The sequence below is a fragment of the Mercenaria mercenaria genome, chromosome 17 (genome assembly GCF_021730395.1).
Source record: "Mercenaria mercenaria strain notata chromosome 17, MADL_Memer_1, whole genome shotgun sequence".
Lineage (NCBI taxonomy): Eukaryota > Metazoa > Mollusca > Bivalvia > Venerida > Veneridae > Mercenaria > Mercenaria mercenaria.
The window spans coordinates 69,179,418-69,198,288 of record NC_069377.1 but is presented as its reverse complement, the minus strand read 5'-3'; the positions used below and the strand labels follow the sequence as shown (position 1 = coordinate 69,198,288).

General features: G+C 34.5%; 1 protein-coding gene across 1 annotated transcript in view; it reads right to left on the bottom strand.

Moving 5' to 3' along the window:
* Positions 1 to 18,871, bottom strand: part of LOC123537463 (uncharacterized) — a 56,992-nt gene that overhangs the window by 23,516 nt on the left and 14,605 nt on the right. The window contains exons 4-6 of the mRNA XM_045321184.2: positions 12,293 to 12,371; positions 4,652 to 4,710; positions 711 to 776 (exon numbers count right to left, since the gene is read on the bottom strand). Of these exons, the coding sequence (XP_045177119.1) occupies positions 711 to 776; positions 4,652 to 4,710; positions 12,293 to 12,371 (204 nt within the window). The remainder of the gene's footprint in view (positions 1 to 710; positions 777 to 4,651; positions 4,711 to 12,292; positions 12,372 to 18,871) is intronic.

The following is an 18,871-nucleotide window of genomic DNA, read 5'->3' as shown; positions in this document are numbered from 1 at the left end:
AAGACTTGAAACTTGTCAGGATTATCCCATAATAGTTGATCGTTTGACGTCTAATGTAAGTGTTAAAAGTTAATGTTAACACAAAATTAGGCCGTTGAATTCAAATTTCAAATCATTTTCAATAAAGGTCCAATATAACATGTTGAATTCTTTATTTCACAAAAATAACAATCAGGGTTGACTGTATCATATGTTCCGGCATTTACATATGTGCATGCACTAGAATAATACTAGTGGGAAGTAAACATGAAAAATAAGCTTGTAAAACTAACATCACTACGTAACGTGATTGAATCTGTTACTCTGTAGTAGACACATCATTCGACTTACGAACATCAGATAAATAGATGTGTTTCTACTACATAAAATCAATAAAATTAACATTTTTTCATAGATGTCAAAGTCTCAGACTTGACATGTTTTAAGTGACTTTGATCCTAATGTGACCTTGACCCATACATGGAGGAGATAACAATGATTAAGTGAAAGTACATCCAATGTTTAAACAAAATGTATGTGGATGAACATACCCAATGCCGATGCAAGGGTGAGTAGTACAACTCTCTATATACTTTGTTAAGCTGTTGTATAATAAAATGATGCTTTGCTTTTAGTGAAATAAATAGGCTACGTACCGGCTTTTAAGGCAAATATGCCATTGTGTACTGTTTATTTTTATTTATTCTGATAAGATGATAGGTGTAACTTACCTTTACATCCTCCGCAAACTTTTTCAAACTGCCTTTTAGTTTCATTTTGAAGATTTCTATGGCGTCCTGAAAAAGTGTGTTTGTATAGGAATCGCAAGTATGGGCAGTAGTAAGTACACTCAAGTACACTTTTGAAAAGGTCATCTAACTCGCAGTTTTGAAACTTCATTTTACGCATGTGCAAATATCACATTTGTGTAACTTAATAAATGAATATTTTAAATGAGAAAAATGGCTTAAAACTACAGTGGAAATCATAAAGTTAATTCCAGTTCAACAATTGCGTTTAAGACCCGAACGTTTCAATTTGTTTTAATTTCTAAAATTTCTGTTTCCCATAGAATTACTATTAAGATTTTGAAATAAACCAAAAACATGAAAAAAAGTCATTTGTTGTTTTTAATTTTCTAACATTTTCAGCGAATGAGGTGTTTTAAACTCAGAAAATGGTATTTTTACCGAATCAAATGAAACAAGGCAGTCTGGAAGAAAAGATATATTCTTCGCCACTGAAAAGGACATATCAATATCCTTTATCCTTTAAGGGCTTTAAGAAGATACAGAGCGGACAGAAAGTGGCAGGCTTAAACCTTTTACCTTGAGGTGTGACCTTGACCTTGAGTCTTGAGCCTACATGACTGACTCGTATGTTCTGCATATCATCTTAATAAAAGTATGATGAAAATCTTTCAAGGGCTTTAAGAGATACCGAGTGAACAAAAAATGGAAGGCTCAATATTCTAATTTAAGAAGTGACCTTGACCTTGATGTACAAAGGTTAATGTTCGTGTCTGTACTTAATCAATATATTTTTGTTTGTTCTTGGTTATTTAATGACATCACTTTATTTTTCATTGTTTTACAATGTCTTATGACATCGACATAGCAGAAACCCTCTACTGTTCTTAGTCAATGACTTTTGACTTTTGACTTCCTGACATCAACATCAATAAGGGTAATTTACTGGCCATGATCAACCTCTCCATCAAGTTTCGTTATCCTAAGTCAAAGCGTTCTCAGTTGTCGTCCGTTTTAATGTTCTGTGTCAATGTGACCTTGACCTTTGACCTAATGACCTCCAAACCAATAGAAGTTATCTGCTTCTTACGATCATCCTCCCTATCAAGTTTCATGATCCTAGGCTTAAATGTTCTGACTTTATTTTCAGGAAATGGTTTCACTGTTGCGGGTCACTGTGACCTTTGATCTACTGACCGAAAATTAATAGGGGCCATCTCCTGGTCATAACCAACCTCCATAATATCTGCCATGATCCAAGACCTAAGCATTCTCAAGTTATCATCCGGAAATGACTTCACTGTTCTTGGTCACTGTGACCTTGACCTTTGACCTACACATCTCACTCCTCAGCGTGGTCGACAATATTCAAACAAATACCTCTGCTGTAAAATTTAGCATACGTGTCCGTCCCGGGTCACTTTGGAAGTCCAGAGCGTGAGTGAAGACGCATGGACAGACTTGAAACTTGTCAGGAATATCCAATAATAAAGTAGGTTTTCGTGGCTCCCCTTTGTTTTGGCAGCCGAATCCTAAGACGTTAATTGATTGTTTTTTTCCTACTTGTGTGGGGCGCTTGTATGATTGTGAGTCTATAACAGTGCCCTACTGTTTTCTTATGTGTTGCTTGTTCGTTTTTCTATGTTATTCAGTTGATCGTAGTTGTATGTTTATCTTTGGTACATGAGTGTCTGCGCTATTGTGGTTTACGTTGTAGTGCGACTGTTTCTAAAGAACATGACTTTCCCTTGTATATTCGTCCTTGTTCAACTTTCCCCTTCGGGTTCCTTCCACCAACACTAACATCACTACGTAACGTGATTGAATTTGTTACTCTGTAGTAGACACATCATTCGACTAACGAACATCAGATAAATAGATGTGTTTCTACTACATGAAATCAATAAATATAGGAATCGCAAGTATGGGCAGTATTAAGTACAATCAAGTACACTTTTGAAAAGGTCATCTAACTCGCAGTTTTGAAACTTCATTTTACGCATGTGCAAATATCACGTTTGTGTAACTTAATAATTGAATATTTTAAATGAGAAAAAAATAGCTTAAAACTACAGTGGAAATCATAAAGTTAATTCCAGTTCAACAATTGCGTTTAAAACCCGAAAGTTTCAATTTGTTTTAAATTTTAAAATTTCTTTTTCCCATAGAATTTCTATTAAGATTTTGAAATAAACCTAAAACATGAAAAAAGTAATTAATTGTTCTTGTTTTCTAACATTACCAGCAAATGAGGTGTTTTAAACTCAGAAAATGGTATTTTTACCGAATAAAATGAAACAAGGCAGTCTGAAAAAAGATATATTCTTCGCCACTGAAAAGGACATATCAATATCCTTTAAGGGCTTTAAGAAGATACAGAGCGGACAGAAAATGGCAGGCTTAAACCTTTTACCTTGAGGTGTGACTCGTATGTTCTGCACATCATCTTAATAAAAGTATGATGAAAATCTTTCAAGCGCTTTAAGAGATACCGAGTGAACAAAAAATGGAAGGCTCAATATTCTAATGTAAGAAGTGACCTTGACCTTGAGTCGACATTGCTGATTCAAGAGTTCTACACATTGATGAAGTGATCATTTGACCCAAAATTCATAAATGTCCTGTAAAGGGTTTAAGTAATATGGATCGGACACGAAATTAAAACGAATGGATGGAAGGTAGGATAGATGGACGGAGTCCATTTATATAACCTCACCACTCGTGGCGGGGGATTAATTACTAGTACTTACTCGAATGATTTCTAAATGCAGAAAGTGAAATGTAGTGATTTCACTGTTGACACAAACTAAACCAGGTAGTTATTACTGGTTGAACAAAAGGGTCATGATGACACTCGATCGCTTCTTTAATGTGAGCTAAATGTTCCAAGTGTCAAATTGATGCGTAAATATTAAAAAGGTAGGTCGATAGGTCATATTCATGGTCACTCAAAGTCAATTTTAAGATCTATGTGCAGAACTGTATATTTCATCTAAATTTCAATGCTGTATCTTAAAACAACAAGAAAGTAGGTCAGTAGGTCAAGGTCAGTCAAGTGACCCTTACTTGGGGTCGTCAGGTTATTATAATCAAATGGTCAAGGAAATATGATCAGATATTTTTAAAGTATTTTTCCTATATAAGTCATGTAACAAGTGACACCTGGACGGTGCCTTTTTTGTCCTAAGGGGCATAATTTTAACAATCGTGTTAGAAATCAGCTAGGCAATTCTACATACCAAATCTCAAAGGCCTAGTCTTTAAACTTTCAGACAAGAAGATTTCTAAAGTTCTTTGCCATATGTAAGTCCATGTAAAACTTGTGATCCCGAAGGCAGGGCATCTTTTCATCTCATGGGCGTAATTTGAAATATTGAGGACAACTAGGCAATGCAACATACCTAATATCAGAAAACCTAAGCTTTATAAGGTTTGCAGTTTCAGATTATAAAAGAGTTTTTCTTTTTTATATTATTTAAGGCTATGTAAAAGATGGGACCCCGTAGGTGGAGCCTCTCTTCAAAACAAAAATCATATTAGAGAACGACTTGGCAATGCAACATATCAAATATCGACGGCGTAGGCCTTAACTTTAGGCATTCCAAGAAGATTTTTAAAGGTTTTTTCTTTAAGTAGCTAGGTAACTAGAGTTCTGAAGAAGATGTTTTACAAATTGGTGAAAGACGCACGATGCACGACGGACGACTGATAACGGACATCGAGCGGTCACAAAAGCTCACCATGATAAGCTAATAAACTGATTATTAGATTTTTTTCAAATAAAGAAATATCATCATTATACACACTTATATATTGACCACAAAATCTAATTGAAAGATTTATCATCTTTATCAATGTAACTGCAATCATCATAATTATTATCATCATTATCTTCATCACAATCATTATTTTACACTACATACCATGAGTAAATCATCACCACTCCAAGCATCCTCATTACCATCATCCCCTTCCTCATCACCTACGTATAAAGTAAATTACATTAAATAACACTTCTGGTCAAAACATTTTAAATGTATTTCCACAGCTTTATATAACCTATAATGAGTCAGAGTTCTTCTAAGGATTTTGTTATAGTTGGGCTCTGTTGAATTATAGTCGGGTAAACATTTTAGAGGTTTATGGCGATAAGCATATCTTTAATTTAAATTTGATTTCTTATTAGTCTTATTAGTGTTTAACATCGTTTTTCAACAGTATATCAGATATGCAACGGCGGGCAGTTACCTAACCAGTGTTCTGCCAACTTTCCCATGATATCTGATAAAATGTCTTTCATCAAATCGTCATGGAGAACATATGCCTCGCCAAGGGCTCGAACTCACGACCCTGAAATCCTTAGATCTGCGCTCTCCCTATTAAGCTAAGCGGGCGGGCATATTCATTTAAGTAAATGATGAATTATACTTATTTACTTATTTTGCTTGGTTTAACATCGCACCGGAACAACTATAGGTCATATGGCGACTTTCCAGTTTTTATGGTTCGAGGAAGAGACATGTTTCCCCTCTGTGCATAATTTCATCACAAGCGGGCACCTGGGTAGAACCACCGACCTTTCGTAAGACAGCTGGATGGCTAACATGAAGACCTCAACGCCCCTATTGAGGCTCGAAATCACGTCGATGAGGGGCAAATGATTTGAAGATCGCGATGAATTATATTTATTTATTTATTTATTTATTTATTTTGTTGCGTCTATCGTCGCACCGGCACAATTATAGGTCATATGGCGACTTTCCAGCTTTTATGGTGGAGGAAGACCCAGGGTCCCCTTTCCGTGCAATATTTCATCATGAGCGGGCACCTGGGTAGAACCACCGACCATTGGTAAGCCAGCTGAATGGTTTACTTACATGAACACTCCAACGCCCCTAGTGAGGCTAGAACCAACATCGATGAGGGGCAAGTGATTTGAAGCTAGTGATCTTAGCCACTCGGACACGATGCTCGAAACACCCTTGCGATGAATTATAAGCTTATAAAAATGTAACATATATTAATATTTTTCTCAAAGGCAACTTTAGTAAATAAGTAAAAGAAAATCATTATTTTAAATTTTCTTCTTGATTTGCTTTGAAGTTGGGTTAAAATGAAATTAAGTATTGCATAAAATACTTTTTTTACGAAAGCACGGAAATTTTGTCAGGAAAAATGTCGATCTATATGGTTCTTACACAGGGTTGCCACTAAGTTTTGAAAATGAAATTTTCTGACTACTCCCTGACTAAACTATAAGTTTCACTGACCAGTGCCATCATATCTTGTAAGAAAACCACATATCAAATATCAAAGGCGTAGACTTTGAACTTCAAACAAGAAGATGTTTAAACTTTGCCTGTATAAAAGATAAAATGTAATGTCCTGTTAAGTCTATGTAAAACTTGGGACCCCCAGGGCAGGTCCTCTTATCACTCCAGGGGAAATTTGGTAGATGTTTTGTTTGTTTTGGGTTTAACGACATTTTTTCAAGGGTATTTCAAAGGGGCATAATTTGAACAATCTTTATAGAGGACCGTTGTCACATAATGAGGTCACATGCCAAAATCGAGGCTCTACGCATTGCGGTTTCAGGCAAGAAGATCTTTTTTAAGTTTTGGCTTTGTGTATAATCCAATTCTTTTAACAATTTTAAAGGAGAGCACCCATCCAAGGATCATATCTGTTAAGTTATGTGTAAGTTTTGATGAAGAATTTTTTTTTCAGAAATTGTTGACGACGGTCGACGAACGACGGACATCGACCAGTCACATGAGCTTACCACGAGACTTAGGTTTAAAATAATATGAGTTTAAACATTCTAATGATGATATTAGTCAGTGACAATCATTGACTTGAACTGGGGTGTCTCCGTGACCGAATGGTTAAGGTAGCTTACTTAAATCACTTTCCCCTCATCGATGTGGGTTCGAGCCACAAATGGGGCGTTGAGTTCTTCATATGAGGAAACCATCCAACTGGCTTTAATAAGGTCGCTGATTCTACTCAGGTGCCCAATCGTGATGAAATAATGCACGGCGGGGCACCTGGGGTCTTCCTCCTTCATCAATGCTGGAAAGCCGCCATATGACCTCTATTGCAATCAGCGGGAAACCACTCGAATCGATAACTTCATATCTGAGCGACCTCTACCAAACTTTGACCATATATAGTGAATTGTCAAAACCAGTGCAAATAAAGTACAGGGTTCCAGACGGGTCCGTTCTCGGACCAAAATATTTTACAATGTACACTTAATCAGCTGGTACAATATGCAAGAAACATGGACCAAATCACCATTATTACGCCGACGATGGGCAGCTTTATTTATTTTCAAACCAACAAATCCGGTCTCTCAGAAGGATGCTTTACGCTGTGTTGAAAACTGTCTCGTCGAAACTGTATCGTGGATGAACAGCAGCATGTTGAAACAATGCCGATAAAACCGAAGTTATTGTATTTACCTCCCAAAAAAACGAAAAACATATTGAATCGGTTTCTGTGAAAAATGGAGAAGTGAACATTAAACAATCTAAATGTGTAACGGATCTTAGTGCTTTTCTAGACTCTAAGAAAAACATGAAAAATCATATTAACTCAGTTTGTAGATCATACGAACAGCTACGTCAAATAGGTCACATCAGGAAATATCTAAATACAAATGATACAAAATCGCTAGCAAACTCACTCGTCACTTCACGCTTTGATTATTGCAATTCGCTCTTGTATGGTTCAGAAGTCCTTGCTGAATAGACTACACAATCTTCAGGGCACATCAGCTCGAACCATAACGAGAATATTGCATTATGATCACATTACACCGGTCTTAAAAGAACTGCATTGGATACTAGTTACTCATAGAATGGACTTTAAGATTATAGTTCACACATACAAAGCATTTGCATTACCAATCACCGATCTATGTTAAAGACATGCTAGAACTCTATCAGCCAGCAAGAAATTTGAGATCCATGAACAAATCAAAACAACTGGTTGTTACAAAAAGCAAAACTGTCAGGTACGGTGATCGTAGTTTTTCATCAGCTGCACCGAAGTTATGGAATACCCTTCCGACTACCAAAGACGCTGGATGCTTTCAAAAGACCATTAAAAACAAACTTTTTTTCAAGGTCTATTGAAACTAACATTAAACTAAATTATTTACTGTTGTTTATTGTTCTTTAAAATATCTAGTATAATTGATATGTAGAGTCAAGCCTGATTCTAGCTAACTACCTTTTAATGTTGATATATTTTTAAACATATTTTTGTGTTGTATTGTGTGTCCATATCATTCTGTGATATGTAGTTTGTACAGCGCTTTTGAACGTTTATTTTATAGATGAAAAGAGCGCTATAAATATTTGGTAAATAATAATAATAAATAATAATTGTGTCCATGCGTTATTTAACATAACAAAATAAGTAAGAAATATTAGTAAAACCGATGGATGCTCGCAAAAATTTGGGTGAAGCGTCCAATGAATTCATGCTGAATTCCAAGCAGTGGTTGTTGAAGAATATTCCCGAATATAATGGCGCTATAGTTTACTAATGTTGAATAATCAAAGAGCAATAAAACAGTGAAAATCATCCAACCGAATCATGAAGAAAATATGCCCATCTTCTCTTGTTTGTAAAGCTACCAATAAGGTATGGCAAATTTCTGTTTGTTAAAATAAGGCTAGCAATAAGGTATGGCAGTGGTTACTGAGAAATATTCTGGAAAGGCATTGCACTTTATTATTCTACTGTTGATCAAACGGCAATAACTCGGAAATTCATCTGATCGGAACACAAAGATAAGATGATCATCTTTTAATAATAATAAAACTAAAAATGAAGTTTCAGTGGTTTCTGGGAAATAACCCGGACAAGAATTGTACTACAGTTCCCTTTTGTTGAATAATCAAAGGGCAATAAATGAGTGCAACCGGAACATGAAGCAATATGTGCATCTCTTCTTGATAGTTAAGCTAAGAATGGGTAAAGTCCAACCAGTGCTGAGAAATACTCCGACAATAATTGTACTTAAGTATAATATTGTTAAATAATTAAAGGACAATAACTCAATGAAAGATCAACCGTCCAGCCAACAAAGATAATATGCGCATCTCTTCTTGATAGTGAAGCTTCATATGAAGAAGTTTCATTAAATTCCAACCAGCGGTTGCTGAGAAATGCTACGGACAAAAAATGTACTATAGTATACTATTGTTTAATAATCAAAAGGCAATAACTATATTATGACAAATCATCCGACAAAACACGAAGATAATACGCGCATCGTCGCTTGATGATAAAGCCCACCCGCTTAGCCCAATAGAGAGAGTGCAGATCTACGGAGTTCGATCCTCGGGCGAGGCGTATGTTATCCGTGTCTTAAATCATTCGTCCTCAATCTCTGGTTGACAGTTGCTTGCGGAGAACAGGTTTGTACTGGTATAGAATCCAGGAACACTGGTGAGGTTACCTGCCCGCCGTAAGATAACTGAAATACTGTTAAAAAACGACCTTCAACCCAAATCAATCAATTAAACTTGTTGGATATTCATCCTTGTTTTTGAGAATAAAGCTTCATACGAAGTATTACTAAATTCAAACCAGTGGTTCCTGAGAAATACCCCGGAACAAAAAGTTGTACTGTAGTATACTACTGTTAAAAAATCTAATATCAATAAGTCAATGAACAAGAGCTGTCTCAGGAGACAACGCGCTCGGCTATTTCGGTGCTGGGCAGTGGAACTGGGCACATGAACTCATTTCAATGGAAAATGAAGAAAATATATGCAACTCCTCTTGAGTGTGAAACGTCCCGTGAATTTTGCTGAAATCCAGGCAGTGGTTGCTGAGAAATATCAGTTTACTTATTTTGAGTAATCAAAGGCAAATAATCAGTGAAAAAATCCAACCGACACATAAAGAAAATATATGTGCATCCCCTCTTGTTAGTAAAGCTTCCCATGAAGTATGGCTAAATTCCAACCAGTGGTTGCAGAGAAATCTCCAGGACAAGAATTGTACTATAGTGTACTACTGGTGAATAAGCGAAGGCGGCATTAACTTAATGAAAAATCATCAGGAACACGAAGACGGGACGGACGGACGGACCTACGACTAAATGCTTCCCTTTCAGGGAGCATAATAAATTGACTTGACTTAGCTACACTTATAAACACTGCTTGAAGACTGCCATAGCCACTAAAATTTTGAACATTGACCCAGAATTTCCTTTTCCGAGACTTTTCCCTGACATTTTTTTTTATTTTATTTTATTGGGTTTAACGTAGCACCAACACAACCATAGGTCATATGGCGACTTTCCAGCATTGATGGTGGAGGAGGACCCCGGGTGCCCCTCCCTGTATTATTTCATCACGAGCAGGCACCTGGGCAGAACCACCTACCGTTAGCAAGCTAGATGGCTTTCACACATGAAGAATTCAACGCCAACAGGGAGGGTCGAACCAACATCGATGAAGGACAAGTGATTTGAAGTCAGCAACTTTAACTACTCGGGCACAGAAAACCCGTGACTTTTCTATAATTTTATGCTTCACTGACAATTCACTGACCTTAAAAAATCAATTTTCCCTGACCTTTCAAGGAAAGTGGCAACCCTGTTACAGTGTCAAACACAATGTATCTTTTAAAGCTTCTTATAATTAGGTTCCGTTTCGACATTTTGTTTAATATAAAATTCAGCATATTCCACATACAATGCGTATTTTACTTTTTTGATATTTCTGTAACATTTTTCTCTACAAACCTTCAAACACGGCCATTGACAATTGCTCAGTTGAGTATTTTTTTTTTCATGTATCTTTTGATTAAATCCTACTTAAAATAGGTTAAAAATGAGTTTGACTTGATCACGAGAACCAGAAAATCCATTGAATTACGCATTTTTTATCTGGGGTAGGAGTAGAGTAATGTAATTCAGCGCAAAGGGTAACGGGGTGTTGATTTTGTCGCATTCTCATATGTCAAATATAATCTAATCATTAAAATCTGAGTTCTACACAGAAATCATTTCGCGAATGTAACAGAGTTTTAAAAGCTACTTTGATTTAATTTTACTAGGAAAAATAAAATAGCAGAGTTTATTCTAAAAGGAGGAGATACATGAAAAAAAAGACTCAATTGAGCTATCTTGTGATTTGTAGGGTAGGGGTAGCGTAACGTAATTTTACGCGAAAATGAATTCGGTGACCCCATAATTTTATTCCTTCAATCTGTTAAAGGTTTCATGATCATATTAGTTTTTTGTCAATTCTATCGTTTGGGTTTTACATAAGACAAGATTAACGCAAACTTTTTATTCAAAACTAAACGTCTTATTTGTCGCTCTGACGTCACTTTAACGTAAATATCGACTTCAACGTTAACATGATCTCCACAAATTATACACCATTTCAAAGACATTTTTAAATGAAAATATTATGTTAAAAAAGCAAATCGATACTTGATTGAACAGAACGATTTAAGAAAACAGTCTGACGGACGTGAATTCATGGTTCATCAAAAATGGACGTCAATGGTCGTGTTTGAAGGTTTGTAGAGAAAAAAGTTACAGAAATATCAAAAAAGTAAAATACGCATTATATGAGGAATATGTTGAATTTTACATTAAACAAAATTTCGAAACGGAAACCAGGAACTTCAAATTAGGCGCATTCCACCTTAACAAGCAAATTCGATGAATTTGTATCCCCCGCCGAATGTGTTTGGGGTGAGGAATAGCAAAGAAATATAAACGGCAAAAAGTTAAGAATGTTACTAAGAATCAAATAATCTCATTAGTCAGGATTAATTTAACAGAAAACAAATGTTTTAACTGTACATAATAAATGTATGTTATGTTTTGACTAATGGAATTAGAAGGACGGACGGACGGACAACGCCAAAACTATAAATCGACATGCTCTATCACCGTCCATTTTATTTGATTGCAACTGACCAGATTCGTCAATTTCTGCCCACTGGTTTCGTTTTAAATTATGCCAACATTGTTTACATACAATATCAAAATTTATATTTTTTTACATAAACAAGTATTTGAACCCGATATTTTTCTGCTCAAAATAAATAGCGTTTGCAAAAGCTTGTCGTGCACAATTTCACAGTTGGTGGTAAAATATGCCGATTGTTTGTAACACTGCCGACGTTCCGCGACTATTGCCTCCGAGCATGATCAAAACGGGTAATTAGCGGCTGGTTATGTGTACATGTGATAAGATAATACATGAAATTTACTTATTGAAATTTTACAGCCGATAGTAATAACCCTGTGAGCAAATACTTCTCACATTTTGTGTCAACCATATACACTTGTCCCCGAAGTAATTTCAAAACATGTCTATTTTTGGTATGTTATCATTAATATTAAACAAAGAACAAAACAAAATCACAGAATTTGATGTCCGTCCAATACTTTTCAATGTAAAGTCTTCCTTGTCTTTTCTGTTTATAAAATATTGGTATCTCCTAGACCAAGCAAAAGAGCCAATTAATCAATTTTCAACAAGATGACAAATTTAGGCCATTAAAACTTCAGTTCTTACCGAATTCATTTTCTACATTACCGTCCTCCTCCTCTACGACAATTCTTCGCCTCTTGTTACTACCAGGTGTCGTCTTCACCTGTAAAAAAGCATATTATTATACCTCACATAAATGTCCAATGCAAATTTCCCATATGTTTAACTTGAATAATATATCATATTCCCCAGTGATTTTATATCACATGCGCAAAATCGTTATTTTCAATTTCTGCGCAGGTGATATGATCCATAATTTCGTATCACATGCGCAACAGTGTTATTTTGTTTTTCTGCGCATGTGATATTATTTTTTCAATCACCCGTTGCGAGATTGATACTTTCGCATTGATTAAAAGACTGAATCGATAAATTTTCAGACGAGGCGCTTATATAATTATACGTTAGGATTAAATTACCCTTTTCTGGTGCTCTTGCATGTGCGAACACGGCCGAATTTTCTTTTTATGCTACGTGCAAAATATTTCGAAAACAATTTTTCATCAAATATTGAATCGAAATTACCACAATAAGTTTGGAAATGATCTAACTTAGAAAATGAGTGCTCACACTTATATGTTTCATTTAGAAAAAAGAAAGTTATCACCGTTTTTCGAATGTTACTGATTGACGCAATGTTGAAATATTAGAATAAATATAGGGGTCAGCGATATGTAAACGTCTCGACTAAATCTATCAAAAAAGTCTTATTACACAGCAAAGTCGCCACAAATTATGAGTGCTAACAAGTAAAAGCTCTTTAATTCTGTCTTCATTATTTGTTTAGTAATTACTTTTTAATGTTAAATACATTATTATGTTGATTTTCCAGTAAATGCTTTGACCCTTATACGTTTTCGGTATAATAAAATAAATAGGCGCCTCGGTCAATATTCATATATCTCGCGGTGAACATTTTTCATATCACCCTCTCAGGAATGCAATATTTATATAATGTCACTTTTTACTGTTTTTATTAGTTTCTCAAATATAACAAACATTACACAAACCTTTTTACATTGATATACCTTGTCTCTATCAGGTTTTTTGTCAGATTATATTACTGTAAAATCAAAACTTATACTGAGGACTCGTTTTCACTGTATAAACAAACTTTCAAATAGGCCACACGAAATTTATTACTTAGTCACCATTTTTCAGAATCTAAGAAAATAAATATTTTTCTAAAAAAATCAGATTCCGCTCGCTTCAATTTTTGCATAATTATTTCAAAATTTCAGAACGAGAGGCCTTTTTAACTGTGTAGCGACAGGGATTCATAAAATTTAATACTTTTAATCATTTGTCTCAAAAGTTGCACCAGTATAATAATGATTGCTGATAAGAACAAAAGTTTTTCATATACACATCAGCCATAATTGGTGTGTGTGTGTGTGTGTGTGTTCGGGTTTAACGTCTTTTTCAACAATTTTTCAGTCATATAAACGACGGTGTCTACTTGTAGCAGTGAGCACAATGCCCAACTTTATAGTGCTGCCTCACTGGAATATCACGCCGTAGACACGTGACATGATACCCCACCCAGTCACATTATACTGACACCGGGATGACCAGTCCTAGCACTACCCTCTTAATACTGAGCGCCAAGCGAGGAAGCTACTATAGTGCCATTTTTTACGTCTTTTGGTATGACGCGGCCGGGAATCGAACCCACGACCTCCCGCACTCGAAGCGGACGCTCTACCACTAGGCTACCGAGGCGGTTCAGCCATAATTGGGTAGCAGTTTAATGATGAACATGAACCGGTGTATGTCCGTGCGTGCGTGCGTGCGTCTGTCCGTCCGATTTTGTCTGGACCATAGCTTTGATATGCATGGACCAGTCTGGTTTATATTTGGCAGGAATGTTTTATCTAGGTGGGAGGAAGTGTTGTGCGCGGACCCCATGTCCCTATCTCAAAGGTCAAGGTCATGGTTGGAGGTCAAAGGTCAAATTGAAGAAGGAAGAATGAGTTTGTCCGGAGCATTTCTTTGTCATGCATAGAGGGATTTTGATGTAACTTGACACAATTGTTCACCATCATGAGACGGAGTGTCATATGCAAGAAGCTAGAATTACTTCCCTTTGTTGTGACTGTAAATAGCTTATATTGCAACTTTTTTATTACTGGTCGTAAGGAAATATCAAGGCCACTTTTCCGAAGTACAACATGCATGTTACATCCAATTTTGAGGTGTATTATGATCTATCTCTATTTATAAGGAATTTTGTGTGGACTTTAAGTGTCCTGTGCAATTCCTAGTCCTTTTCACAGTTGGCGGCCCGTGGGCATCTAGTATTAAATGAATTTTTATTATTTGTATATGGATGAGACTATATTATATTAGTGAATAGGTACAGAACCACTAAAAGTTCAAAACAGATTCCTATTGATACAACTCAGTTTTCTACATATTTTGCGGACATTTTAAATAGACCAGCTCAAAATGATGCAATTTTAAAAGATTTTACTCTTGATGAGGATCAGCATATTGTCATAGAGAGTTTGGACAAGCCTTTTGTTGTAACTGAAATTGATAAGTGCATCTCAACATTATCAAGAAATAAAGCACCAGGCATCGATTTAATTGTTTCAGATTTTTTCATAGATGCCAAGCCTTTTATTGCACCTTTTTAGTACAAATTTTTAATAAAATATACAGTGAAGGCGTGTATCCTTTAAGCTGGATAAATGGTATTATTGTCCCGATTCATAAAAAGGGAGATAAGGCCGACCCAAACAATTATAGAGGAATTTCACTAATCAGTACTACGGCTAAGCTATTTTCTTTATGTTTAGGAAACAGTTTAGATAAATGGTGTGAAAGTATGTCAGTTTTCAACGATATGCAATTTGGATTTAGAAGTAACAGGAGTACAGTGGATTGTGTTTTTATTTTGCATAGCATAATACAAAAGGTATTGTCTGAAAATAAATTACTTTATTGCGCTTTTATCGATTACGAAAAGGCTTTTGATACAATAGCTAGGGATGCTTTATGGTACAAATTGATTGAAACTGGTGTTAGTATTAAAATGGTAACAATGTTATAGTCCTTATATCAAAAAGTGTCAGCCTGTGTTAAAGTGCATGCAAATTTGTCTGACTTTTTTTATGTGTCGCTTGGATTGAAACAAGGGGAACCAGTCTCGCCCATACTTTTTATACTGTTCGTAAATGATGTAACAGAAAATTATGATTTTAATTCATTGACTGAAACAGACCATATATATGTTATCATTTGCGGACGACATGGTGTTGTTTACCACTAGCGCACAAAGTCTACAGACACAGTTAGACAGCTTATATACATATTCCCTTAAATGGGGTTTAAAGATAAACGTTAAGAAGACAAAAATTTGTGTTTTTAGAAAAGGGAGAAAAAACATTAATTATAGTTGGTAATATTAATAATGAAAACATTGAAATTGTACATTCATTCTGTTATCTCGGGGTAAATTTCAAATACAATGGGTTAATGCTAGGTGCAATGAAATCTTTGTCTGACCAGGCATTAAAAGCTATAAATAGTTTATACTCTATTTTCACAAGAATCAAGTTCGATGTTAAAACCAAGTTTTTACTATTTGATAGAATGGTTGAACCTATTTTACTCTATTGTGCAGAAGTATTCGGTGTTTACAAGACAGATGTTTTAGACAGAATTCAGATAAAGTTTTGTAAAAAGATTCTAGGAGTTAAACCATCTACTCCAAATATGGTTGTTCTGGGCGAACTTGGAAGATTACCTATATCTGTTTTATGCAAAGAGAGAGTTTTGAATTACTGGGTGAGAATTAATAAAAATAGGGAATCACTGATGTATAACATTTATCAAATACAATATAAGGAGACATATAATGCTGGATGTTCATTTTGGCAAAACAGGTTAAGTCGCTTTTAGAGAGTCTTGGGTACGGACGGTATCTTTGGAATAATTTTGATGAAAATATTTCTTTTAATGTGTTAAAATGTCGTTTGAGAGACCAGTTTGTTCAAAATTGGAGTGGTAGTGTCCATAATATGTCTAAACTTGACTATTATGTTAGATTTAAGAATGAATTTAAATATGAAAACTATCTTGACATTGTTGAGAACGAATATCTGAGAAAACTCTTTACATGTTTTAGATTATCGTCGCATGCCCTTGCAATTGAAACTAGAAGATATGTGGGAATGAATAGAACTGATAGGATATGTAGAAATTGTAACTTCAACGTTGTCGAATCTGAATATCACTTTTTATTGACTTGTCCAAAGTATAGCCATATTCGCACTAAATTCGTACCAAATACATCGTGGCCAAATATTAACCTTTTCAATAGACTGATGTCTTCAAATAAAAAGAAAACAGTATTAGGAATTTGCAAATACCTGAAAGAAGCATATAATGTAAGGAATCCAGATTTATAAATCCATACTTCAAAAAACTGGGAAAGTGAAGAAGCTTTGTGTTGAATTGTATAATTTATATATGGTTACCACAATTATATTTGAAAGTACTATCTAAATATATTGTTGAATATCTTCGTGTATGTGTACATTGTGATTAAGATATAAAATGTGTTTTTTTTTTCTGTTCATTAGCCGAAGGCATGATATTGCCGATTTTTGCTAATAAATGTGTTGTTGTTGTTGTTGTTATTAATAATAAAATCTAAAACGAGAGGTTGGAATTAATCAGTCTATAACAGGTCTGATCTGTTATAATACTTGATTTTTTTTAATCCATTTTTTACCAGTTAGTTACGTTAGTGGTGTTTTGCTTTTAAAAAGCAAAGATTAATGTCAGTTTCTCGGTTTTTACAAGTCGTATATTTTTACACCTTTTATTTATTAACTTAACTTATTTATAACTATGTGTTATGTGTAAATTTATATTGTAATATTTTTTGATAGTCTCTTATAGTTCAAATTTGAACGGTCATGTACTAATTTTATTTATGTATTGAAATGTAATTTTGTACCTGTGATATTGTACATGAATGAGACGTAAATAAAGATTAATAATAATAAAAAAAAATGTGGTATAATTCAATTTGGACTACACATCCAGTGTTACATCATGGAAAGTTAATTCTGTGTGTGCGATACAACAGTAATTGTTTCAGGCAGCCATAGTAATAATGGTCGTATCATCAGAAATTTGTCGTGGTTACACATTATACTGTTAGCCCTGGCCTTCACCAAGAAGGTTGTAAGAGTTTACAATCTGCCGATTCCTCTAAATCCCTTAGTCATAAAAAAGACTCGTATCAAATACAGAGTCTGAATATCCTTACATGATTTGTCCATTCTAAAATGTTGATTAGTTTCCCATCAAAATCAAAAGAAATTAGCTCAACATTCCCTGTTTTCATTATACAATTTATTTACCGTATTCAACCAGTTAGAATTATCTATAACTGACAAATTTAAACTTTTTGATAGCATTGTTGGTTCAGTTTTAAACTACGGTGCTGAAATTTTTGGATATCATGAAGGGAAAAATATAGAAATGATACATTGTAAATTTCTTAGAAAAATCTTATGCGTTAAAAAGACAACAAATCTTGATGGACTTTATGGTGAAACAGGGAGACATCCTATGCGAATACAATGAAAATTAATTTTGATAAAATATTGGTTGAAAATACTCTCTTTAAGAAATGACTGCTTGCTGAAACGAATGTATAACGTCTTAAAACGTGAAGCAGAAAATGGTCTTTCTTATGGTGGAAATTATTGGGCATTTCAAATAAAACAAAATTTAATGAAATTGGAATGATAAATCTGTGGATTAATCAAGAACATTTAACAGTAAATTTTCTGCAAATAAAAAGTAGAATACTCGACATTTATAAGCAAGAGTGGTACGGTAGCATTAATAATTCTAGTAGACTATCAACATACAGTATTTATAAACATTCTTTTGAAACAGAAGAATATCTTTAAAAAGTTAACATTAACAAATTTCGAATTTCACTTACAAAATTTAGATTATCGTCACATAATTTAGCAATAGAACCGGACGATACGAGAATGTTACACGTGAAAACAGACTTTGTACAAAATGCAATTTAAATGCAGTAGAAAATGAATTCCACTTTTTTGTTAGTTTGCCCGAAGTATTACAATCTACGTCGCAAATATTTGAAACCATATTACTGTCGTTGGCCAACAGTACAAAAGTTTGAAAATTTAATGTCTGCATCAAATACTCAGATACTGAACAATTTGTCTAAATTTTTGTATTTTGCATTTAAAGAACAAAACAACAATGATTAAAAACATTTTTACGCTCATCATCTACATCATTTTACGTAATTATTTTATCTGTAGAACATTATCACTTTGTAAACTGTGAATACGTAAATACTTTCTCTGTAAAACACTATCACTCAGTTAGCTGTGAGTCATATGTTCTTACATTACATGATTGTTGTAACTGTATTGGCTATAAATGTGTATTTGTCATTTTATGCCAAATAAAGTATATGTTATGTTATATGTTATGTTATATTATATTGGTTTCGAGTGAATTTACCTTTACCCGTTTGTTGGTTGTTAAAAAATACAAGTCATTTTTTACACATTTATACTGTGTTTACCTATATAAGTA